This window comes from Giraffa tippelskirchi, chromosome 5 (assembly GCF_054371585.1).
Source record: "Giraffa tippelskirchi isolate mGirTip1 chromosome 5, T2T-mGirTip1v1.2.pri, whole genome shotgun sequence".
NCBI lineage: Eukaryota > Metazoa > Chordata > Mammalia > Artiodactyla > Giraffidae > Giraffa > Giraffa tippelskirchi.
Window position 1 is genome coordinate 23811233 of NC_137279.1, and position 26983 is coordinate 23838215.

General features: G+C 39.5%; 1 protein-coding gene and 1 long non-coding RNA gene across 30 annotated transcripts in view; one reads left to right on the forward strand and one right to left on the reverse strand.

Moving 5' to 3' along the window:
- RABGAP1L (RAB GTPase activating protein 1 like) overlaps positions 1-26983 on the reverse strand; it is a 652518-nt gene that overhangs the window by 14633 nt on the left and 610902 nt on the right. For 14 of the 29 annotated variants that reach the window (XM_081493708.1, XM_081493707.1, XM_081493705.1 and 11 more), the window contains 2 exons: positions 16033-16125; positions 15544-15848 (listed from right to left, as the gene is read on the reverse strand). In XM_081493708.1, coding sequence (XP_081349834.1) covers positions 15834-15848; positions 16033-16125 — 108 coding nt within the window. In that variant the 3' untranslated portion in view covers positions 15544-15833. Of the gene's footprint in view, positions 1-5223; positions 5335-6964; positions 7022-9571; positions 9770-14789; positions 15033-15543; positions 15849-16032; positions 16126-16605; positions 16663-26983 lie in introns of those variants that run through there. The other 15 variants (XM_081493701.1, XM_081493699.1, XM_081493697.1 and 12 more) reach the window with 5 other exon arrangements.
- Positions 5110-7456, forward strand: LOC145507337 (uncharacterized). The gene is made up of 3 exons (XR_014054782.1): positions 5110-5679; positions 6328-6420; positions 6549-7456. It is a non-coding gene; the product is annotated as an uncharacterized LOC145507337 (long non-coding RNA).

A 26983-nucleotide genomic window follows, 5' to 3' on the forward strand; every position in this document is an offset into this window, starting at 1 on the left:
GAAGTCTTTACCGAAGGAGTCTAGAGGGTGGGGGGCAAGTTGTCAAAAGAGAAGGCTGTCAGAGAGAAACATGAAGAGCTGTTGGCGCCCAGGGAGCCTGAAGCCAGCACCAAAATGACATGGGTAGGAAAGAATGTTGTTTTTTTTTTGAGAATGTGTTTTTTTAAGTACCTGATTACCTAATTAGTGTTTGTTTGGTTTACATATTGTCTCAAATACAATCTGCTTTCATGCTTGTTTAATGTTTGCCAATGTTCTGCTATCTGAATTAAGAGATTTGATTTTGATTAAACTGGGAATGAAAAAGTACTGGGCAAACTGGGTAAAGGCAGGCAAAGCCTCAAGCTAATGCCCTTCCTTGAAGTCTGGAGGGGCCAGGTACCAAACCCCTCGGGAAGAAACTACAAGATCAGATTTTAGGAGGAGACAGCATGTTTTGAATTAGCAATTCAATGACATAGCAATTTCATTCTTTCATCTAGATAATAAGCTTCAAAAGGCAGAGGGGCCAGGTCTTAACTACTGTTTTTAAAAGAGAACGACAGGCATGAAGGGGGGAAATAAAGAGAAGAAATAAATGAAGGAATCTTTTCTTCAGGGACTGATCTAGTAGCTCCATGAGATACTTAGGTACTCAATAATTAATTATTTCAGGAGGACCCTAGCAACTTTTCCAGACTAATTTACAAAATGAATTTTTGGGGGTGGAGAAACAATTTTTTAAATAATATATTTTTTTCTGGTCATTAATGTTATAAGGCATATTATTACTTAACCAAAGGTGAAAGTATTACCTGTTCAGTCATGCCCAACTCTTTGCGACCCCACGGGCTGTAGCCTGCCAGTCTTCTCTGTCCATGGGATTGTCCAAACAAGAATATTGGAGTGGGTTGCCAATTTCTTCTCCAGGGGATCCTCCCCCAGGGATCGAACCTGGGTTTCCCGAATTACAGACAGATTCTTTACCTTCTGAGCCACCAGGGAAGCCCTTATTCAAAGATGCTTAAGTAATTTAAGGTCTTCTTAGAAAAGACAAATAATTGAAAAAAGTATAAGGATGAATATAAAAATCAAATTTACTCATCACTCAGAGATATCTAATAGCAACATTTTTTAGAGTTTTCAAAAATTAATTTGTTCTTTATTTTTATTTTTGGGTGCCTTGGGTCTTCATTGCTGCACTTAAGCTTGTTGCAACGAAAAGAGAAAAAAGAATTAGTTTTACTTTTCTTTCCCGAGAACAAAGAAGATGGAGAGAACAGTGAGCAGGCCTAATCACTCTCTAGTTTTTATTTTAACAGTTCCTAATTTGTAGCCTATAACTAAGCTTGCTTTTCGGCCCCCTAGCTCTGCATGAGCTGCATTCTGCACCTACTATCCTTTAACTCTATGCTAATTACATCCTGTATCTGGGGCTCACCTTTACAGCACTCTCTTTGCAGAGCACTCTTTTGCATTATAGAAAGAAGGCCACAGTACAATACACAAAAGACAATGGAGTCAACTACTAGGCTATTGGGACTGCCAGACCCAATTAACAGGCTACCTGAGGTTTATCTACAACTGATTTTGAAACAATGCAAGAGGAAGAATACAAGATCTTTACACTTTTGTTCCTCATCACTGACCCCTGCGGGCAAGCCCTCATCTGTAGAATCCTTCAGATCCCTCAGGGGCTTCCCTAGTGGCTCAGATGGTAAAGAATCCACCTGCAATGCGAGAGACCTGGGTTTGATCCCTGGGTTGGGAAGATCCCCTGGAGGAGGGCATGGTAACCCACTCCAGTATTCTTGCCTGAAGAATTCCCAACAACAGAGGAGCCTGGCGAGCTAGTCCATGCAGTCACAAAGAGTCAGACACAACTGAGCGATTAACCCAGCACAGATTCTTCATGGAAGTGGGGCACAATTTTTGAGGCTTGTGCTCGCTCCCTTCCGCCGGCTGAGGATTAACTTCACTCTTCTATTTCCCCCAGATCTTGTCTCTTTATTTTTCATTAGGCCTCAGTGGTCAGAGAAAGCCAAGATTTTTGGTGGCATCAGGCTTTTCTCTAGCTGTGGTGAGCGGAAAGGCTCCTCTTCTTTGCAGTGCACAGGCTTCTCATTGTGGTAGCTCCTCTTATTGCAGAGCACGGGCTCTAGATGTGAGGGCTTCAATAGTTGCAGCATGTGGGCTCAGCAGTTGCGGCTCGTGGGCCCCTACAGCACGGGTTCAGTGGTTGTGACACACAGGCTCAGCTGTTCCTCGGCATGTGGAATTTTCCTGGACCAGAGGTCAAATCTGTGTTCCCTGAATTGGCATGTGGATTCTTATCCACTGTGCCACCAGGTAAGTTCCTCTTGTAGCAACATTTTGATGTATTTCTATTTTTTTGTCGGCCTTTTTCCTGTCACAAGGTAGATTCCAGCCTCCTTTCCTTTCCTCCAGGATGGCCCCAGGCCAGCATATATCCCTTGCAATTTAGATGTAAACATTATACACAGATAATTTTACTTTTTAAAAAATATTATTATATCATTATCTTCTCATTGTTTTTAAAAATTATTCCAAAAAGATATTTTACAGATGTGCCTTCATCCTTTCTTTCTATTGGACATATACCTTATTTCATTTTTTTATTCTTTCAAGTAACACTGCAGTAAACAACTTTGCACATATATTTTGATGCAAGTCTCTATTTTTTAAAGGATAGTATTCCAAGTAGTGGTAGATATGCCAGTTGCCTCATTTATAAAATGGAAGATTAAAATACCTGCTTAATGGAGTCATTAGGAAAATTAAATGAGATGATGCTTATAAATTGCTAAATAAAGTGTTTGGTGCATACTAGGAATTCAGTAAATATTTAACTTCATTATTTTTCTAGTTTTTAAAGGCTCAACATATAGCAAATACATTTCACACAAAACTTTCAATTTATGACTCTAACTTGTTTCATTGCATCCCTATGAAGTCTAACTGCTTAAAACTTTTTTTCCTTTTAGATTTATTGAGATAGAGGTGACATACAGTGCTGTGTAAGTTTAAGGTGTACAAAAAAATGACCTGAATTACATACATCGTGGAACGATTACCACAACAGATTTAGTGTAAAACTTTTTCATTCAGCTAGCCATCTTAAGAAAACTATTAATGGATAGAATATTCAAAATGGCAGAATCAAGTGTTGGTCAAGGTCATTTGGAAAGTTAATATGGAACCAAAAATTTCATTATAGTACTGAGTCACCACAATGGTCTTACTTATGACAAAAGTAAAACAGTCAAGGTCATGCTGGGTCAATGGCCCTGTTAAATGGGAACCTTCTGCCTTCTTTGGTTCTGACTCTCTTAGTCACACATTTTTCATTTCACCTCTAACAGCTTGCAAATGGGCTAGCTGATGCAGTTTGTGGTCCACAGGGCAATCCCAACCCCCCATAGGGCTGTTGCTTCTACCTTATATATCCTGTCCCAAGCAGCACAGGTTTCTGTTTTAGTTTGAAACTCCAGTTAGTGTTGACTCCTTCAGCTTTCTCCTCCCCCCTTTCAGTACTTTTCTTAACAATGGTTTTTATCTCCCATCTTACTGTGGTCAATCCTAAAGGAAACAAACCCTGAATATTCATTGGAAGGACTGATGCTAAAGCTGAAGATCCAACACTTTGGCCACCTGATTCAAAGAGCCGACTTATTGGAAAAGACTAAGGCTGGCAAAGATGGAAGGCAGGAAGAGAAAGGGACAGCAGGAAATGACATGGTTAGATAGCATCACTGACCCAATGGACATGTGTTTGAGCAAACTCCTGGAGATAGTGAAGGACAGAGAGGCCTGGTGTGCTGCAGTTCATGGGGTCATAAAGAGTTGGACACGACTTAGCGACTGAACAATAACAACAACACGAACATCAACAACTTACTCTGGTTAAAACTTCTGAGCTGCAAAATTAGCTGCTTATACGGGAAAAGGAGTTGTGGCAGGGATCGTTTTTAAACATTAAAAAAAAAAACTTCCATTTTAAACATCCAATCATGTTTATATTATTAACGGATCTGTATTTTAAATATTGCCAATGAATAGTTAGAGTACAGGTAAAGCCTCTTTTTTAATTTTTTTTTTAACAGATTCAGCCATTCTAAGTTTCAACTTTTCTGACCCTGCACCATTGGGAATATTCACATTTTAAAAGTTAAAAAATAGTATGATGATTTTAAAACTGTGCAAGATTCCTTCTATATTGCCAATTATTTCCAAACACACTTGCAATGGAAAAATAGGAAGTCCTAAAGCTATGAGTACTGCTGGAAAGGATGAGGAAGTTAAAGAATTTAAGGGCTTCCTAGCAATAGCTAATGTTTATTGAACACATACTACTGTAGTGCTTTACTTCATTTAATTCTCACATCTTCTCTATGAGGGAAACACTTTTTGAAACCTACAGGCAGGTTAAGGATGGCCCTGGGTCATGTGATTAGTGAGCAGTGATACCAGGATTGACACCCAGGCAGTCCTGGCTCTCTGCCCCTAGGATGCCTGTCAGTCCACCAATACACATATCTCAATGTACATGCTTCATATAAAATCCTCATGTTTACTGTAGATAAGAAATCTTCTTGGAGCAAAAAGTATAGTGCCTATAAATGTTAGAGTGGCATTAATATACTCCTGGTGACATATTCTCAGGTAATGATGCTGTAAGTCCTTGGTTTAGGAAAAGAAGAGATTAAGAGGGCATCCCTGCTGGCTCAGTGGTGAAGAATCCACCCGCCAATGCAAGAGACGTGGGTTCAATCCCTGGGTTGGGAAGATCCCCCAGAGAAGGAAATGGCAACCCACTCTGGTATTCTTGCCTGGGAAATCCCATGGACCAAAGAGCCTGGCAGGCTACAGTCCATGGGTTTGTGAAAGAGTTGGACACCACTTAGTGACTAAAACAACAGGAGATTAAGGGGAGAGACACCAGAGAAGCTTAGAGCTATTTCTTTTTTTTTTAAGTATCTGACACATGCTGTTTGGAAATGACCGAAACCCCAAAGGCTTGTGTTTTTCACCATCTCCTAGGAGCACAACAGGCCCCTCCCACCTGCCACTCTCTTGCATTCCACCCACGCATTCACCCATCAAGCAGCTGACTCAGCATCAAGCACAGAGCAAGCCCTGGTGGGACTGCTCTGAGAGCAACTTGGTCCTTGCCCTGGAGGAGGTCACCACAGTCTTATTTCTACCTAGTGAAACCAGGCTTACCTGATCCAAGTCATTCCGCAGAGCAATCTTGCTGGTTACTAGTTCATGAGCAAGGTCATCATTCTCTTGTTCCAACCTCATGCTGGCCTCCTGTAGTCTCCGGTTCTCCCTCTGCAGAAAAAGAGCAACAGCCAGAGGTGGGCATTAGTGCCTGGACATACTATCAGACACCGATGGAACTGGTGAGGAAAAACAAGCGACAAAAACAACAAAGTGAACTTTTGAAAGTGTCAGAAGGAGAAGGCGCGAGCGGCACAGGAAGGCAGGACTGCTGTCTGGGAAACAACGGTGGGTTAAGCGAGCGGTGCAGCTGCAGAACTCTACCCAGTGAAACTTACAACCCCTTCAGCCCCCCAGACAGGGCTTCATCATAAAAACCATGCCACAAAAAGCAAACTTTTCAAAGCCACCCCCGATCCTGTGAGATTTTCATCGAGACCCAGAACACAGACACAGGCAAGTCTTTGCTGGAAACATGCATGATAATCCCACCCTGGAACGCAAAGGAAACTGCAAGACAGTAGGGACAAAACTGGGAAAACCACTAGGCATTTCTCTGAAATGTTTTCCCCCATTTCAGGGTTTAAATTAATTGAATATATTTAAGATACACAGTTTGGTCTGTTTTGCTATCAACTGATATTTTCATTCTTTTTGGATATGAAGGCATTTACTTTCCTGAAGGCCAGTTTCTTTGTTGGTATGCACAACAGTCCTTATGATAATATCTCAATGTTTGTTTTGCTTTTTTTTAAAAAAAACAAACAAAACTTCAGATTAAAAGATTCTGGGTAAAATAAATGGCTGAATTGGTTTTTTACCCCTTGAACTCCCAGAAAAAAATGTGAAACAGCTATATGATGTTATATATAGCTATAACATAACAGCTATATGTTCATAACAGCTCATTCTTATGAAGCAGGGACTCCCCTTAACCAGTCATTATAAACTGTGTACATTGACTTTATTTTCCCAAGAGCAATTTAGCCTCCTCCATTTCAAAGTATCAAAAGTGCTGTCTTTGCTATTGTTAGCAGTTACAGATGATTCAAAAGAGAGCTGACAGGAAAGACATCAATGTGAGGAGACCTTCCTGTTTTTCAGATTTACACTCCTAACAACGTTTTCTGCAAGTGCGGCAAAAACTCAAGACAAAGCAGTGTTGCACAGCCAGAAGATGAATCTACGCCCTGGAAGGCACTGTATCAGACTGGAGTGGGGGGCAGAGGGGCAGAGGAGAGGGAGGGGCACGGAGTGAATTTTATCTTCTATAGAACATGGACTTGAAAATAAGAAAATCTAATTTCTTTCTTTTTGTCTTTTAGAAACAGGCTAAGAAACAGACGGTAAGGGCAAAGCCTGAGACTCTTTGTGGAGGCAGAAGATCCAAAAACCGGGCCAGCAGAGAAGCCAAAGAACAAACTTGCACTTTGACTGAACTTAGTCAACAGGGCCCATTTCTGTCTTTTCCTTTGGAAAACATAGACTGGGATAGCTGGGAACAGTCAAAACATTTTTTAAAAAGAGAGCTACTGAAAAAGAAAAAACAATCCCAATACAGTGTTAACACATAAGTAAAAAATATCTAATGACAGGAGAAATGTGTATGCTATCTTTGTATGTATTAATGTGTTGTTTAGTCGCTAAGTGGTGTCTGACTCTTTTGTGACCCCATGGACTGTAGCCTGCCAGGCTCCTCTGTCCATGGGATTTCCCAGGCAAGAATACTGGAGTGGGTTGCCATTTCCTTCTTTAGGGGATCCTCCCAACCCAGGGATCGAACCTGCTTCTCCTGCATTGGCAGGCAGACTCTTTACCACTGAGCCACTGGGGAAGCCTGTATGCCTTCTATGGGGAAAAAAACAGACAAGTAACTAGAAAATCCCATTTTTGTAACAACATAAGTAATATTAACTGTGGATAGTGGATTATTTTTATTGTTGTCTTTTTTTTGAAATGTTTCCAAGTTGTCTACAAGAAATTTATAATACATGTGTTTAAAAAGTTGTTAAAAAATAAAAAGTAATCCAGAATATCAATTTCATTGGATAGGATAAAATGCCAAAACAAGAATTTTTTAAAAGTTTATTCCTAATAAAAGCTATATGAAACTATAACGGGTGTTTCTCTGTGACCAAGATACAATGGAACCCCTCAAAACTGCCACCTTTCCAGGAACCCTTCCCCCAAGATATATTCCTGAAAAGGTAGTGTACATATTTGTAGGGGAAAATTATACCCATCAAATACCGTATGTGTCTACACTTGAATCTTTCAATCTGTGCCCAAGTCATCCAAATTCTAGCAGGGGATAGAGATTAGTCTCTCATTCTGATCTATCAAACTATGACCCTTTTTGTGGGAACAACTTACATACTGGGTGGAAACTTAGATTTAAAAAATATGATTCAGAAACTTTTCCAATAAACTCCCTCCTTGTCAGGAAGAAGCAGCAATATCCAGCACAATTTCATCATAACATATTTCACAAGGCAGACTGCTTCAGGCCAGGAAGAAATTTTTCTCATTTCTTGATAAATCCCTTCAAAAGAGACCGTGGTAAGATGACTCAAATACCTATTCCCAAGTGTCCTATTTCTCCTGAAGTTGCACTTGGAGGTCTCCAAGGCACAAAGAGCTCCCTCAACTATTTATTTACATTGCATTAATTTGGCACAAGTGGAAATGTTGCAGCTACCAGTTTTTCATGGTACAGTGTCAGAGGCTTAGAATCAAGTTAAAATAACCTCCAGGTAAGGGGCTTCTCTCATAGCTCAGTTGGTAAGGAATCCACCTGCAATGCCGGAGACCCCGGTTCTATTCTTGGGGTGGGAAGATCTGCTGGAGGAGGGATAGGCTACCCATTCCAGTATTCTTGGGCTTCCCCTGTGGCTCAGCAATGCGGGAGACCTAAGTTAATTCCTGGGTTGGGAGATCCCCTGGAGAAGGGAAAGGCTACCCACTCCAGTATTCTGCTTTGGAGAATTCTATGGACTATAGTCCAGGGGGGGTGACAAAGAGTCAGACACAACTGAGCAACTTTCACTTTCACTTCACATGAAAGGCATACGATACAACACTAGTGGACAAACACTTTGTTCAAAGGACTTAAAAAACGCACCAGGTAGCTACTTCACTATTGATTAGAGATAAATGTCTGATGGGTTATATTATATAAGAAAGAGGTATGAGCGCAGCTGAAACTTGACTGGTCATTTCCTATTACCATGATTGCTACCACCCGAACGTTTGACACAATGCTCAGGGGGTGGGATGGTAAGGGGAAGATCTGGGAGAAATTATGGGTGTCTGAGGGTCTCTTAGGCTTCCCAGGTGGCTCAGTGGTAAAGAATTTGCCTGGCAAAGCAGGAGATGTGTGTTCGATCCCTGGGTCAGGAAAATCCCCTGGAGGAGGAAATGGTAACCCACTCCAGTAGTGTTGCCTGGATAATCCCATGGACAGGGGAACGTGGTGGGCTACAGCTGGCTCCTGGGGTTGCAAAGAGTCAGACACGACTGAGCACGCACGCACGAAGGTCCCTAAAAAGCCAAATAGCCTAGGGGACAAGCCTACTGGCTTTTGCTCTAGCAAGAAGCTTCAGTTCAGTGTCTGCAAAGCAAGCAGCACGGTGGGGAGTGTGGACTCCTGCTCTGCACTCACATACACGTGGGGAAGCAAGCTCTGGGGCCAAAAATGCAGTATCGTCCTCCAAAGTATGAACCTGGGGGTGGTCAGATGGAGATTTTCCATGAAGAAGAACCTGCCCACACTTACCACGGGTTAAAGAGAGACGGACATGACTTGGCTGTCTCTTCCAGCCTTTCCGAGGAGTCAGAACTGTTTTTAGAACTGACTGATTCAAGAAACAGTTTGCCTTTATACTAAAGAAGATAGGTTAGCTTTGGGAAAGGTAGTAATCTTGCCTGGGTCATTCTGAAATGTTGGCAAGGGCGTCCACCAGAGAAAGACTGGAAGTGGCCCCCTAACCTCAGCCAGGACAGAAATGCTCATATGCCACATGTCTGCCGGAGCAGATGTGCTGACCGCTCAGAGCCCATAGACAACACAGGCAAATTGCTTCCCTTGCCTTTTGGAAAAGACTACAGGAGACAATGCTTACATAACCCTACAAATTCACATCACACTCTTGGAAACTTCCTCCATGTCACACAATTAACAACGTTTGCACAAAAAGCAGAGAGCAACTTTTCTCCTTAGTTTCATCCCCTCCTGCGCAGGAGATGTGTAGCCAGGAAAGTTGGATTAGTATCTTGGGGGAGGAGGATACTGCATTTTTCGGAGAGACAGACGCTGATGTTACAGACACACACAGACAAAAAAACTTACCTCCTCAAAAGTCACAGACCAACTATCGTTTTCAATCATAGGTACAAAGACAATTGAAAAAAAAAAAAAAGAATATCCAATGAAATTGCACACCTACTAACACAATTAGGAAATGGTGACAACAAAAAACAGACACTTGGTAATGCTATTTTGCTCTGTTGTTTTTCCTTAGAGTGTCATTTACTCTACGCTCTCTCCAGGACAGCTAACGTTTGATGGAAGAAATTATACTTGAGGCAGCCAATGGGAGCGCAGAGTGATACACTAAACTCCTCCCTCTCCACACTGCTATTTGCAGTCTGCATGACTGATGCAAACACTGTCTGTGGAACTATTTGCAACTAGGGTGTGGGTTGTTTACACTGTGTTGGTAAGAACTGGGTGGAAGGAACTTCCTTCAATGATAAAGCCAGAAACCTTGCAAAATATTTCATCTTCAGGCATGACAAAGCCAGCAACCTTGCAAAATATTTCATCTTCAGGCAATGGAATTATATTGCTGGGCAGGGGAGTGAGAAAGCAAACCGGAGGTCCCAGGTCTCCTTGGTGTCTGGGGATTGGAGTTTGGGTGAAGCAGTATAAGGAATGGTGAAAGCGATTTTTTCCAAGATGAGAAACCAGAGAAATGTGAACTGGCAATCAGAAGAAAATAAACTCAGCCTTAAAGGAAAAAATGATGAAGTAGGTGGCTTTATAAACTCTAGCTCAGTATTTTGGGTGTGCTGTCTGCTGCTATAATGATTTCTTGGCACATGCTTTTAAAGACATTCCAGGGTTCGGAGAAAATGTTTTCCTAAAAGACCCAGGGCAATTTTATTAGTAACGACACACTCAACTCTCACCTCTCTTCTTCTGGGTGCCTCTTTCAAAAGCCTTGATAGTCATCATATTCAAATTTCATCAAACAGTTTTTTGACATTTAAAGACAAATGCCTACAGACAAAAATGTTTAAATGTCTACACTGTAGATGAGATTTGAGAAAGCAAATCTGGATATCTGAAATCATTTCATGCTCTTCCTTCACCCAACACAGCCAGTTTTATCTTTCTGGTGGAAATTTAAACAATTTTAAATGTCAAACTAAAGAGAAAATCTTGTCAGTAGTAACTAACTGGCAGTTGGCAAACCAGACTGAATTTCTTTTAGCATTTAAGAACCATCTTAGATTATACTCTAGCACAGGGGTCAGCAAACTTTTAATGCAAATGCCCAGACAGTAAATATTTTAGGCTTTGTAGGCCATATGGTCTTTGTTGCGGCTACTCAACTCTGCCATTGTTGTGCAAAAACAGTGATAGATAATAAGCATGCGGCTGTGTTCCCATAAAACTTTATTTACAAAAACAGGCAGTGGGCCATATTTGGCCCACAGGCCATATGGTTTATAAATCTCTCTACTTCTCTAGCATATAAGTCAAATTTTTAAAAAGCAAATGGGTTACAGATGATGTAGAAACAGGAGTGTGATGTAATTTTCCAGTCATCCTCTTTTAACAGGAAACAAGACGCACTAAAAATTGAAGAAAAAATTTGGAGCATTAATTCTAAAGATCATTGATAAACATACTGAGAGATTCTTAATATGCATAACCTTTATACCTCCCCTGAGGGTTAAGTATAACTCAATCAGCAGACAAGCATCATCAGAAACCACCTGCTCCTTCTTAGCTAGGCTTGCTTTCTCCACCATCTTACAGCAGTGAGTGCATGAGTTAGCCAAGAGCAAAAAGAGAAAGGGTGGCAGTCATCTGAGGTTTATAATTAAGTTGTCACAGGTAGATAGAAACCATCCTCTTGACTATTACTATTCATTAAAAGCATGTGATTTCATAACAAATATTCCAAAAGCCAGCAACATCTCTGTGATGTGAAAAATAATAAAATATAAGTTTATTTTCATTGGATGAGAAATATTTTTCAAAGATGGATTCACTTCTCTTGACTTCTATGAGTAAGGAAGGGTCCAATACGAAAACAAAACAAAATGGGGTGGGGGTGAGGATCATTTTTTTCCAGATATGATTAGTATAATTTAAACTTTAGCATAATTTAAAAATAAAATATGATCACTGTTGTAAATTATTTCCTTAGATATGTAAGGATAGCAAAAATACAAGTACAAATTAAGCTTTATTTAGAAAACTTTGTTTGTACTATTTATAATTAAACAGCTTAATTTCAAATTACATGCAGGGACAACTGCTCTACAAAAATTAGCATGGGCAAGTAAAACTTTCTGCGAAATTACAGGAATCATTTTCTCTCTATTTGAATTACATTTTAGTTTTAAAAAAAAGTACTATGTCTAACCTCAAGAAAGAAGTTAAACATTCTAAATTTAATTATACTGAATATAGATAAGATCCTTCAATTAGAAACTGTGTATTTATAATACTGTCTCCCAAACCCAAGAGAGTTTAAATATTCCTGATTCTTTCTAGGATTTGCCCAACTAGAACAGGTAATAATATAACCTTCATTACACTTTGGGAAATTCACTGAATTTAATTAATTAGCTGTGCTTTTTGAAGGCTTAACTCACATTTGTACAAGTAGTTCTTTCTTTAATTACACAAGAAAAGCATATCAGCTTCTAAAGACAGATGAAGGCTGTAGCTCTCTAAAATTGCCATTAATGATTACATCATTAGAAAACTAACTTCCCCCAAATGAAAACAGTTCATCATCTTAAAATAAAAAATAATATTTTAACTTCTGAAATTGATAACCACCTATTAGGTGTTTGGCTACTAATTTTTAAAATGACTAAAACAGCTGTACATATCCATGAATGTTTGTTTTCTGGGGATTTATACAAAGATGAACATATACATGATGTATTTCTACAGACAACTCTTTATCTTGTATTTCACTTAATCCGAAATTTATAAATATGCAAACCAAAACATCAGAGCAAATAAAAATCACTACACAAATCTGGCCAGGTCAAACTTAAGAAGGATAATAAAAGAGGCTTATAATGAATACTGTGCATTCTTCTTCCAATAAAGTTTCCTTTCTGTATCTTGGAATCTAGTCATGAAGATAAAACAGAAAGAGTACACCAGAGGCTGTAAGCAGTCATTATAGAGCTCACTGAGTTTCAAATACAAACTTATTCCAAGACGAGGTAGCACAGGCACTGTGCATATGTATGCATTACCTATTTACAGGTTTTGTCTATGTGCATATATATATATGTATATAAACATACACACACACATATAAAGATGAATGCATCACCCACTTTTGTTGGCTGGCCTTTCCCTTATAAATATGAGTACATATAGGATCTATAGTCATTGATTAACTCTAATTCTGACAGGAGGTCTCCCTCGTTTAAGTATGGTTTCTGCACAGGTACCTCTGGTATGACTGAGGTTTATGAAAAAAACATGGCAGGCAGATGATAATTCTCTTGGAACATTTAGCTTGGCGGGATTTTTTTTGGGGGGGGGGATATTATTCACATATCAAAAATTCATCTTTCTAAAACGTACAATTCAGCGGTTTTTCTACATTCTCCAAGTTGTACAACTGTCACCATTATCAAATTCAGAACATTTGCAATGCGCTTAGGGTTCCAAAATTTAGGGTTCCAAAATTTAAATTTATACCGACGCCATTTCATCAAGTGTTAGGTACAGATGAGTATGCTGACATAACCTCAAGAGTAGATATTTTCATATGTCATAAAAATAGACACAAAACACATGTTTAGATAGACACAGCAAGAATGTGAGTGCTGAGAGTGATCTCTACATTGTTGGATCTTTAAATCCATGTCTGGTTTCCCTGAAACAGCTCTTTTAGTACCCCACCATGCCCGAGAGAAACAGTATCAAGCTGAAAAAAAATCCCTTGGAATATCATAAGGTATGACATTTCTGGGTCTTTTTTTTTAATCGACACAACCTTCTTAATTCTCTTGAATTAAGCTAGGGGGCAAGCTAGGGGGTAAACAAGGCATTTTAAACACTACAGATCCTAACTGTTGAGGAGGAATTGTTAGTGAACTGTGTAAGTTCTGACTCAATGCCTTCAAAGATCTTCCCCAAGCTACTCTTGAGAATTTTCATATCTAGGTTCCCAGTCCCTGGACATGAACAATGAATTATAAAGTGCTTATGCCCAGGGCATAGATCTTACTCTTGATAGGATTAAATTTATAAGATGCTAAAATGTATTTTCTAAGATACTTTCCTAAGTTAATGAATACAACTATAATTAGCTTCTTAAACTAGATATTGACAATCTGAAAGAACAAATCTACTGATGGGTGAACACCATGTGCTCAATTGTCACCTTGAAAATGTAATTATAATGTGAGGAGCATAACTTTACCAAGTTTATCTTCAGTACAAATTTTTAGACATTATTAAAAGGGTATAGGAATATTAGCTGAATGATGCATTAGCAAGCTATTACAATAATACAAAAATAGCTATAGAGGATATCTGATATACATAAATAGAGCATTTAAGTCAAAAAGTAGTACCTGTGTTCAAAACAAAGGCCAAAAAAAAGTTTAATTCTACTTTGACTCCTCAGTAAAAATTGTACACATCAACAGCATATGTGTGATAGTCACTTTTTAAAAAAATAATAATACTATCCATTGTACTATTCACTTATACGTACCTGCTTTGACACAAAAAGGATATAAGAAACAATAACAAGTTCAGTTCCAGACTGAATTTGAATACACAATTTTAGTCTTTCATTTCCCTGTCTTCTATTTAAAGAACCCTTCCCAGGCTTCACTCAGAATGATGGCAGCAATAAGAAAATCAGAATGATGCAAGCAGCAGGAGAGTTTCATTCTGGATTCTTAAAAATATTTTATAATTACTGCTTCAAGCTTTCCACAGCAGCATGCTACATAAGCTACATTAAAATTTGTTTTATTGAGGGGTGGAAATTAGCTTCCAACTATGAGTACTTTATATGGTAACAGTTATCTGCGTAGCAGTATGTGGGATTCTACTGTCAGCTAGTTTTATAAACCAAGGAAAAACATACCGATGTTAGATTATTAGGTAACAATACTTGGGAGAAATAGGAGAAAGATAAGTGAGGGACTGGTGGGGCAGACACAAATTAAGGGGATATTATTCTAGTAATAATTGGGTAATTAGAGGCAGCAGGCCTAATAAGGCTAATAACAACCATTTACTGAACACCAACTATGTGCTGGGTACTTTGCATACAACGTACCTTATCTTCGCAACAATCCTTCAAGGAGACGTGTATACTACACATTTTACAGGTGGGGAAGAGGTCCAATAATTAGTCTAAGATGCTGAACAGTGGCATAGGGGTTAAAATCCCCAACTTGGACTCCAAATCCTGTCTTCTTTTCCAGAAATTCAGGTTTTGAACTCAGATCTGACTACAGAATCCATACCCGCCTTCCACCGCTCACCTATGTCAACGTTCCATGCTATTCAATTCAGCAACAGAAACAAGATAGACTGCGTGACTGCAGTGGCCTGTGTCCGGCTCTCTGACTACATAAAGGTAACTCTAGTTACAGAAGTGGACGTCATCTCACAGTGAGTGGTTTAATTAATAATGTCATCACAGTACTTTTTTTGGCAAGTTGTTTCAGCATTGCTGGGACTCAGTGTATGAATACAGTATTCTCTTATCCTAATGTACTGATGTGGAGAGGGAATCATTATATGTCTGTAGGAATCTGAAGAATCAAAACCTGGTGAAGAGAGACACTAATATTTCAGTCAGAAAAAAGTAAGGTTAGGGTCAGTATTTCCCCACCACTGCTTTACGGAAACTGTTGCTAATTATCATTGAGGACATCTTTATAACCAGCCCAGTTTTTTAAAAATACTGTAACTAACTGGGATATTAAACTGAATCATTTTGATTTTAGAACTGCACTCTGTAATAAAATGTCACTTTTTTATATAAATTTGTTCGTGGAAATAAATGTTGCGACAAACACCATGACTGTGCTCAATATACCTTTGTGGTTTTTATTTTTTACTTTTGAATGAGTTTGTATCTTTAACATTGGCTACAGGCAGGGGTAAGTCTGAAACATTCTTGTGCCAGTCTTGGAACCGTTCGCCTTCTAAAAGTCTTTGTGGATGTGACCATGCACAGCTAAAACCGTACTTTGCCATTTTTCTTTTTTTCTCATTTTTGAAAGTAGTTGACAGCCACTTTCTCTCTTTTCTTTTTCCCTTTCTTTCAGCTTCTTATGAAGACTCCCAGTATAAATGCAACAGGTGAAGTTACCTACAAATATACAAACTGAAAGAAAAGAAATATTATGTTTGGCTACTCAGGAGTCTCCTGAGATGAAAACATACCTGGACATTGAGCAAAGTCAGAGTTAACATCAATCAAGAAGGAATAGAGGGAACGAATGTCCCTCAATTGTGGCTGTAGGGAAAAGAAGATATTGGCTCAGACAGGTGACCCGTGTCTCCCATACCTTGTATCTATCCATTGGGTCTTCCTGCTGCAGCTGACTCTCTCGCATTGTCTGATATTCTTTCTCATATTTCTTCAGCTTCTTGGTCGGTACCTGCAGGGTTGAGAGGAAAACCATGTTAGAAAATCACTTAGGAAACCATTTTCTGATGTGTTTCCCAACGAAGTCTCTGGCTTTCTAAAAGAGTACACCTATTCAATGTAGGGTGGAAATCTAGACTCCCTGGTGGCTCAGATGGTAAAGAATCTGCCTGCAATGCGGGAGACCTGGGTTCGATCCTGGGTTGGGAAGATCCCTTGGAGAAGGGAATGGCTATCCACTTCATTGTTCCTGCCTGGAGGATTCCATGGACAGAGGAGCCTGGCAGGCTACAGTCCAAAGAGTCGGACATGACTGAGTGACTAACACTTTCACTTTCAAAGCTTTTCTGTAAAGGTCCAGATACCGTATATTTTAGGCTATGTGGGCCATACAGTCTAGGTTACAACTCCACTGTTGTTACTGTACAAAAACTGCAGATAGGTGATATGCAAACAAATGAGTGTGGTCATGTTCCAACAAAACTTTATTTACCAAAATGAGCTGTAGTTGGTCCATGTCTATTCTACAGCATTGCAGACATAGCATCGTTTTTTCTTGTTAATGTATTTAACAGTGCTATTACTTCTGTTAACTGCTTTTCTTAAAGTAAAATTCATTCTTCTGCCATGTTAAAAATCATAATTATTATTTTATAAAAACACTGAGGAACAAAGAAAATGGAGCCTATATACTGGAGAGAAAGCAGATTCTAGAACTGGTAGGCAAACGATTTCTATTTCATAATGGTTGTCAAGAGAATTAAATGACACAAAATATCTAAAGTAATGCCTGGTCCATGGGACTTTTAAAAACAGTGTTTCTAGAAAATATTATAAAAATTAACCCATTATAATCTGTCATATATTTTATGTAACAGACTAAGTCTACTTTTAGGTTATTCTTGAACAATCAAAATTTACAGAATTCCTTTAAACATCAAAATCTCCCCTTAATGTTTAGGTCCTAACATGAGCGACAAGAAGCTAAAGTTTTAAAAAGAAAACAAGTGTATTACTTGGCTAAATTCTTGGGGACTCAGTGAAGGCAAGGAGCATGTGTTGATGCTCCTCAGCCTGTATCATGACATCTACCAAAGGAATTGGCCCCTAGGAGGCCCTCAACAGATTGCTTTTTGTCAAGTTCAAAACCTGGCATTTACAAAACATGTAAGTGTGTGTGAGAAGGCGAAAGAGAGGATGGAAAGCAGCAGAAGGAAAATAAACTTATAGTTTCCTGGGATAAGGATTGTTTCAGTTCTCTGGAATCTGGCCAGAGAATTTGTTAAATAAAAAGCAAAGACACTAGGTTATTCTAATTACTTTGTTCTTCCCATCCAGGCACACTGTGAGTACTGGAATTATCTGCTTTTCATCACAACTGGGAAGTTTCACACAGTCCAAGCCCATCAGGTAAGTGTAAATCATTCAACAATCGCATGACGACAATATTCACTTGGCTGATGGGGACTGCCTACCTGGTAAGACAAGAAGAAAGGACACTTTCCAGCATGCTAACTGAACTGCAAAACCATTACTGAATACTAGCATAAGAAACTCTAACCTTTACTACTCCGTCTCCAGAGACCTTCAACAATACATTGTGACCAACGTGAGCACAAGGCAGAAAAATGCCATCTGCCAACTGTATGGCCTTAAGATCATTGATAAACAATGAGGAAAATATAAATGATCATGTACTAACAAAACAGCAACAACATTATTTTTCTTGACTTTGAGAGGGACAATTTTATCCAGTTTTCTTTTCTCTGTACTTATCACATACTCTGAAAACCAAAAACAGATTCTCAAGACGAAGCGGCAAATCACTGGAACTGCAGTCGCCTGAAGCTGGGGAGAAAAAGGAAGAAGTCCCAGTGTTTTAAGCCGTAAGAGGGGTTTCCCAGGTGTCCCTAGGAGGAGGGGTCGAGAGGAGAAGTGAAAGGATTTGTGGGGAGGAGGGAGCCAACTCCAGCAGCCACTTACCCACAAGATGAGAAGGAAGTATTATACAATATCTAAATAGTTTCGTGTAGCTGAATATTGGTACCACTGGGTACCAGGCTGAACATCAGTCTTGCATGCGTGCTAAGTTGCTTCAGTCATGTCTGACTTGTACCCTATGGACTGGAGCCCGCCAGGCCCCTCTGTTCATGGGGATTCTCCAGGCAAAAATACTGGAGTGGGTTGGTTGCCATGCCCTCCTCCAGGGAATCTTCCCAACTCAAGGAGCCAACCCAAGTCTCTTTTGTCTTCTGCACTGCCAGGTGGGTTCTTCACCACTAGTGCCACCTGGGAAGCCCAGGAACATCAGTCTTAGGAGGAAGCATTTTCTACATGGTTCTGGAATGGATTCATTCACCAGTAAGTCAATTACATATTATAAGCTTGTCTCTAGAGAATTTTTTCTAAAACTGTATTTTTTCAATTGAAACTATTTATGACTGAGGGGTTTTTGTTAACATGTAAAAGAGTGTCCTTTTAAAAGTCAGTCTTGTTACTTATGCTAAGAGGTTCATTTCAAAGTGAAATATTTTAAAAATGAATTAAACACCCCTCAATAAGCTAATCCTTTCCCATCTGGCTGAGATTCTAGGATGTTTGGCTTCATCTTGTTCAGGAAAATAGAGCAGGTTCCCAGAACAATATGTTGCTAGGAAACCTTCCAAGCTTATTTATCTTGTGCTGTGGGGTGATATTGAGAATCCACCTGTGATTGGCACAAAGTAAAAGGGAAAAAAAGGTGGAGGAGGAAGGAGAGCTGATATGAAACTCCTGTCGTTTATGAGATAATCAAAGAAAACAGACGGTTGTGGTTTTAAAAACTGTATTTCAGGACAAAATTGATTTTATTTTAGGGAATGTAATATTAAAAAACCTCTTCAGTATGTAGTTTTAATTAAAAACACAGAAAGTCATTAAGAATTATTAAAATTTAAACAACCTACTATCTCAAGAGTAGTATAGGTATCTTTTCCCTTAAGTTACATAAATTTAATGTAATTGTGCACTTCAGCAATGAGATTTAAAGTATAGGGAAGCATGTGTGTAGGTTATATGCAAATACTACGTGATTTTGTGTAAGGGACGACTTGAGTATTCATGGAGTTTGGTATCTATGGGGGGTCCTGGAACTAATTCTCTATGGATACTGAGGAATGACTGTAATTACTAATTTGCTTTACTCTTTCTCAAGGTTAATCAAGCTGGCCTCAGTAGGAGATACAGAAGGTGAAGAATGAATAAGAATACAGTAGTTCCCTCTCATCCACACTGGTTGTCAGACTGCAGACAGGATCAAACTCTACATACACTCTATTTTTTCCTATACATAGGAACAATAACAGTAATAATTATAGAACAATCTTACATGCTGTAATAAAAGGGTTACTTGGACACAAGCACTGTGATACCAAACTGCTGATTTGACAACCAAGGTGGCTGTTAAGTGACTCCTTGTGGGAACACAGTGTGGATATGCTGGGCAAGATGATTTGCATCCTGGGAGGACTGCAGCAGGATAGTGGACCCTAATCAGAACAGCTCAAAATTTAAAACTTATGAATTTTCCATTTGTAAGTTTAGGATTGCAGCTGACTACGGTAACTGAAACCTTGGAAAGTGAAACCACAGATGAGGAGTGACTGCTGTACGCTCAACATTCTCCATTTCCCATGTTCTCTCTCCTTTTTGTTTAAAGCATTGATTTCCTATTTTTATATGACTCTGACAGAAAAAATATGTATGTATATACAAGTTTTTGTTGTATATCAATTAATTTTAGGTGAATTTGTCTTAACAGTCTTTACTTCAGTAATCATGCCCATCTAGGTTATCACCTCACTTCATATTTTTATTACATTATTTTGAATACCTCTGTCTATGGGATTTCCCAGGCAAGAATACTGGAATGGGTTGACATTTTTTTCTCCAGGGGATCTTCCTGACCCAAGGATAGAACCCACATCTCTTGCATTGCAGGCAGATTCTTTACCACTGAGCCACCTGGGAAGGCCTTTGATCAGTAGTAATCAGCATTAAGAAAAACATAAAATGCCTTCTTGCCAAAGAATTTCCTAATAGTTTTAGAGGTATAATTTAGAAAACTCTATATTTAAGCCTCCCAACAATTATGATAAATTAAAAAAATTATTTTACAAATAAAATCCAAGTAATACTTGGAGAGTATTTGCCCAAGACAGGTAACTTGCCCAACATCATATAGCTGGTAAATGGAGCCAGAAATGGGATCCTGGCAGTCTGCTTGCAAAGTCTGTCCTCTTCGACCACTTGGATCTACTGCCTGGGACCAGATGATTGAGGCAAAGCTTCTCAAGAAGTTGACAGTCTAGACATAGAGCTAATTATGTGTCTAATTACCACATAGTTTCATAAGTCCAACAGCAGATGTTCATAATGGTACAAGGGTGATCAAGAAGAAATTTGCTAGGGTAGGGAGAGAGCACCTCAGTAAGGAGGATTTTTCATTATGACTGGTTTACGTAAACTTCCTTGCCCAAACAAACATTCCTGTACTTCCCTTTGCTAATTTTTAACAAGGGGCCACTTACATGTAAGAGGCGTTCATTTTTGGCTTGATGAATCTGCTTCTTTATTTCAAAAATAAATACAAAACTATTTACTGATCTATACAAATGCTGGCAAGGTAAATCACTATGTTTTCAAAAGGCTGATAAGATCTAGTCAGTATTTTCCTGACTGTCAGAGGTCTGAGTGCCTAAAAAATTAACAGGCCAAAGGTATTAACCATTATGTACTACTGCTCTTACTCACTTCAGATAATTTCTTAAACTAAACATCAATGATTCTAATTTAATATATTAATCACTGGATAGAGAAAAACATAAATAAGTAGTATAGCACCACATTTCTTGGTTATGGGGGGGATGTGCTCAGACTGAGCATTTTTAATTGAGTCACTTCCATCAAGATCTGTGAACAGAAAGTGGATCAGTGGCAACCAAAATTCTAGTAGTAAGTTTGCAGAAGCCTAAAGGACTTAGAACGAAATAAACGGGAAGAAATCAAGAGGAGAAGACATCTAAGAAGAGGGAGCATGTCCTTCAGGCTTCACTTCACTCTCCTCATGGTGTTTAGCAAAAGAAGCTACCCTGACTCTTTTTGAGTTTTTAGTACTAGGAGGAGGGAAACAGAGTTAACTTCCCCACCAGGGTACTTGGAGAAGACTCTTGAGAGTCCCTTGGACTGCAAGGAGATCCAACCAGCCAATCATAAAGGAAATCAGTCCTGAATATTCATTGGAAGGACTGATGATGAAGCTGAAGCTCCAATACTTCAGCCACCTAATGCGAAGAACTAACTCATTAGAAAAGACTCTGGTGCTGGGAAAGATTGAAGGCAGGAGGAGAAGGGGATGACAGAGGACGAGATGGTTGGATGGCATCACTGACTCAATGCACATGAGTCTGAGCAAGCTCTGGGAGATGGTGAAGGACAGGGAAGGTTGGCATGCTGCAGTCCATGGGGTCGCTAAGAGTCGGACACAACTGAGAGACTGAACAACAACTGGGGGAAACCTTCGGAGAACATAAGAGCCATTTTTATTGAGGTATAACCGACAAATGACATTCTATCAGTTTCAAGATATACGATTTGATATCTGTATACATTGCAAAATGATCACCAAATTCAGTCTAGTTAACGCCCGTCTCTACTGTTACTGTCTCACTTCATCTTGTGATGAGAACTGTAAGATCTGCTCTCGGTAACTTTCAAATATGCAATACAGTATTATTAACTATGGAAACCATGCTGTACGTTACATCCCTGTGACTTATTTATTTACAACTGGAAGTCTGTACCTTTTGACCCCCTTTCACCCATTTCACTACCCCCCCCCCAAGCCCCAAGCCTCTGGTAACATTAGCTGTATACCAATGCTTAAGGAATACAGTGGTTTAAGGGGGTGAGGACAAGAAAAGTGTTTATCTCTTGCTGTAATTTTAACGTAACTCCCAATGTTTATAGACATCAAATTACTCGACATACTTTTCCTGAATTCACACATGAGTCCACAATGCTGCACTTTCTTTCATTTTGTCAGGCATGCTCAGTTTCCCCAATTACTCAAGCCTGATGGCGCACACTCCTGTGACAGGTTCCTGTTCTCATTCATGAATAATTGTATGATGTGAGTCACCTTCCAGCATTTGTGGCTTACTCCTGAATGTAGTGTGCTCACCAGAGTATCTATGACAGCTTCTGAAATATTGATCTCTACTTTCTTTACCATGTTCTAATATAATCTGTCTGGCCCCAGTGCTGTAGCAACTCCAAGAGAAATGGCATTTTATAGAAACTGCTTATCTGTTCATTTCTAATTTCTCATCTCCAGGCCTATAAATCTAACCTATGTACTATTTATATGGAACTTCTTGGCATTTCTGCTCTAGAGATTTCCTATCAGTAAATAATACCTGGAGGTAATTTCTTTATTATCCATGTTTTGACAACTTCCAAATTTATAGTGCCCAGCCCAAGACTTCTACTGAGCTCAACTGACATAACTCACTGTGAATTTCATGTATTTTGGATGTTTCATATTTGAGATGTTTTCAATCAGGAGACACAACCCACCCCCTACACCCCAACTTGCTCTTCCGTGGTTCACCCTCAACGAAATGCACAAGCCAGGAACCCAGCAGTCACATTTGGGCTGGGTCTACTATGTCCATTCAGTAAGTTGAGCATACTGAGAAAGACTACGTGACATGCAGAGGGACCAAAGTAATGACCAACCCCAAGGTAAGGTGCCTTTCTCACACCGAAGATAAAGCCTTCATTGCAGTATGTTATGTGCCTGTCATCCACCCAGCACACAGGGCTTTCAAACCCAAGAGCCTTGCTAAGCTTTATCAGTCACCTGCTGCAACTAGCTGAGTGAAGCAACTGCAGGATGATGGAGATGCTCTATTTTAACAGCTGACTGGGAGATAGTGAACCTAGGATATGTGCCATCTTAACCAGCACAAAGCAGGAACTCAGAAAACTATAAACACCTTCACCCTGAACTTTCTGGGCAAGCTAGGAAAAAAAGGGAAGGTCAAATAGACCCTGAGGTGATTGAGCCGGGAGTTTCACTCTGAGAGAAGCCTGCTTAAAATTCCATAAAGCCGCAAGAGGGGGCAGATTGAAACGATATATTTTCCTCCTCTCCCAGCCTTCTGAAAAAAGCACTGAGGCATAAACAACTCGGGAGATTTACAGCTTAAAGCAAATTACCTTAAGGTATTGGAATCAGTCAGAGCTTAGATGGAACATTTTTTGAGGCCTACAGCTTCACTGAGAATGCCCTTCTCTATGCATTGTTCTCATATTTGTTTCTTTCTGTTCCCCCTGCTTCATGTACAGATTTGTAAAATAAAAAAAGAAAAAAATGACAGGTTCTTCTTTTCACCCACATGCAATAGTTGCAACAGGGTTACAACCATTCCTATTAGTTTTTAAGTCTTTTTCTCAGATTTTTTTTGTATCTGAAGGAGAAAAAAGACATATAGCCTATTTTTCTTTAAAGCAATACAAATCCTTATCTCACTATATTGGTTAACTTCAATTTTACACTGAATTACAGAAATTCTGTTTTCTCTTAGATTTTGGTGAGAAATGTATCACTGAAAATGTTTATTATAGCCTTTGAAAAATAACCAAATGCTACCCAGTGCTAAAAATTAAGAGTGTAAGGTAGTATGTAATACACTAAATCTGGTCACATGTGGAATGATATTGGTCTGATTCCAGGGAGCAGATTAACCAGCTGTAGTCCCCAAACTGAGCCACAGAAAGCTGATACAGCTATGCATTCAGAATGAGCTAATTAAGCTTATTTAAAACTAGACAATGAGACAGGAGGGGAAGAATGATAGCAGAGCTATGTAGGACACGGTTCTTTATTACCATCAAATGCTACGTTCACTGGAATAGTACTGGCCTTTGCACTGCAGATGCTGAGAAACCCAAAGCAGTATTTTTATGTCAGTTGCCATTGGCAATTAGGTCAGAAGTAAATACATATTCTTGCTGAAAATATTCACTGTAGGCAGGAGGCTGTAGATATTTATGCTACACAAAATTTAATTCAAGACTAATATGCTGGGACTTGCCTATCAGTCCAGTGGTTAAGACTGCCTTCCAATGCAGGGGCATGGGTTCCTGATCCTATAGCTAAGATTCCACATGCCTCGGAGCCAAAAAGTCAAAACATAAAACTGAAGCAATATTGTAACAAATTCAACAAAGACTTTAAAAAATGGTCCACATTAAAAAAAAAACTAAAAAAAAATATATATATATAAATATAAATATATATATATATATGCCAAACAGCAGTTGTATAAAACAGTCTGAGTATGTCTGTCTTCAGATTCACTTTTACTATACCCTACTATCTGAAAAGGAAAGCAGTGGGAAAGAAAGAGAAATTGGGAACCTTTACTGTATTCACCTACCTTAAAGGTAGTCCCTGGAAGGAAGGAAGTCAAATTGGCCAGAAGTCATCAGCAGGAGTATTCAATGCATGATAATTGCACTGCCATCTTTTTTCCTTTTTGAATTTATTTTTTTATTGAAGGATAATTACTTTACAGAATTTTGTTGTTTGCTGTCAAACCTCAACACGAATCAGCCATAGGTATACATATAGCCCCTCCCTTTTGAACCTCCCTCCCATCTTGCACTGCCATTTTTATATACCAACTGTTTAACATGGGAAGAAAAACTCATCCCTCCTTTGCATTTTTAAAAACCTCCCATTTGCTCACTCACACCACAGATAGGTACTGATAACCTACAGTGTTGCAGGCAAAGCCAGCCAGGAACAAATATACAGTGCGGCCCCTCCAGGTGCTCAGTGTGGTGGGGAGGAAGTCTTCAAAGAAATGATCACGCAGTTGAAATAAACACTGCACTTACATAAGGTGAGCGCTCTTAGGGAGAAGTTAAGGTTGGGGGATAAAAGTGGACAGGATTCTATATTTTGATTGCTTCTCTGAGGAATGACAAAAAAGCTGAAGAGAAGTGAAGAGTTAAGTCAGAGACTTCCCTGGTGGTCCAGTGATTAATAATCCGCTTGCCAACGCAGGGAACACGGGTTCAAGCCCTGGTCCGGGATGCTCCCACATGCCGTGGAGCAACAACTAAACCCATGCGTCCCAACTACTGAAGCCCTCTTGCCCAAGCGCACCTGCTCACCAACAAGAGAAACCGCCACAGTGAGAAGCCTGGGCACCACAACTAGAGAGTAGCTCCTGCTTGCAGCAACTAGAGAAACCCTGCATCCAGTGGAGCCATAAATAAATAAATAGTACAATTAAAAACAAAAGTTAAGTCAGCCAGTGAAGAGTAGGGAGGGAGAGTGTTCCCAGCAGAGGGAATGATGGGCATAGGATGGCAAAGAGCATGTTCAGCTATATAATTTGCCAGGACCGATACAAAATAAAAATCAAGGCCACCTGTTCAAAAAGTGAGAATTTCAAGGTGAGAGTAGAGCATTAAACCAAACGCAGTCGCGCAGGGCACACGCCCCTGAAGCCAGCAGGAGGGACGGAAGGCCCGCTGGAGCACAGTGAGGAGAGAAATGGCTAGCTGAGGCTGAAGAGGTGTGCGAGGTACACGGGCAGCAGGGCCTCCAGGGACCAACATCACAGACCAACCTACTGTTGTTTCCTGCACAGCTCCACAAGGAGTTACTGAAGAGCTGTTGTGTAAGCCAGACTATTATGTAAGCACTCTTCTGGGTGCTAAGAGGAAGACAAAGAAGACAGTCTTTCCTTCTAAGCAGCTTACAAATAATTGCATAATTTAGGGTAGAATGTGGTAAGTTCCACAAGAGACTATAAGCACCAATCCGTGGGAGACTCAAGGCATGAAGATCACTCATTTGAGTTACAGTGTGTAAACACAGAGACAGAAGGACTTCAAATGGACTGAAATTAGCATTCCTCTGCCTTTAGAGTAAAGATTGGGCTATATCACTTCCTTATATGCCAGGCATTCTACATGTATTAATTTATTTTCACCTTACACCTGTGAGTTAGGTGCTATTAATTTCCCTCACTTCACAGAGGAGGAAACAGAGAGTCAGGAAGGTTAAATAACTTGCCTGAGGTCACAGAGCTAGCCAGGTGGCTATTCATTGTAATCAGGGCAGTCTGGATCCGGAGTCCTGGCTTTGAGCTAGTATATGACGTTATCATTTTACAAACGTTTTATTTTGCTTTTTTATATCTATGTTATTCTCATGCCTTTTTTATTTCTTTTCCCTGGTCTTCTGTTGTCAGTTTAACCATTTTATGTACTTGATTAGCTATATACACTGCCTCAAATTGGCTAAGAGATAAAAAATAAGAAAAAATAATTTTTCTAAAGATTTTTCCAACTGTATCCTCTAGAGCCAGAGTTGGCAGAAACAAAAATAGGATGGGAACTTCGTTGGTGGTTTTGTGACTAGGACTCTGCACTCCCAATTCAAGGGGCCTGGTTTGATCACTGGTCAGGGAACTAGACTGCATATGCTGCAACTAAGACCCAGCACCGCCAAATAAACAAAATAAATAACATAAAAAAAAAAAAAAGAAACAGGAACATAAGATACATTTAGGTGTGGATTTCTGAAGATGACACAGACAATGCTACCTTCCTCTGCTACTGATGACAGTCTCGATGTGTCTTTGTACTGATGGGACAACCAGAGCTGATATAGATACAGACAAGGACAATTCCTACTGACCCCTTGAGGACTCTAAATCTGAATTTGTGGAACCCTGGGAACTCACACATTGGCTCTCAGTGCCCCCATGACCCACTGCTAGTTCTGTTCCTCATAGAATTGGGAAGTG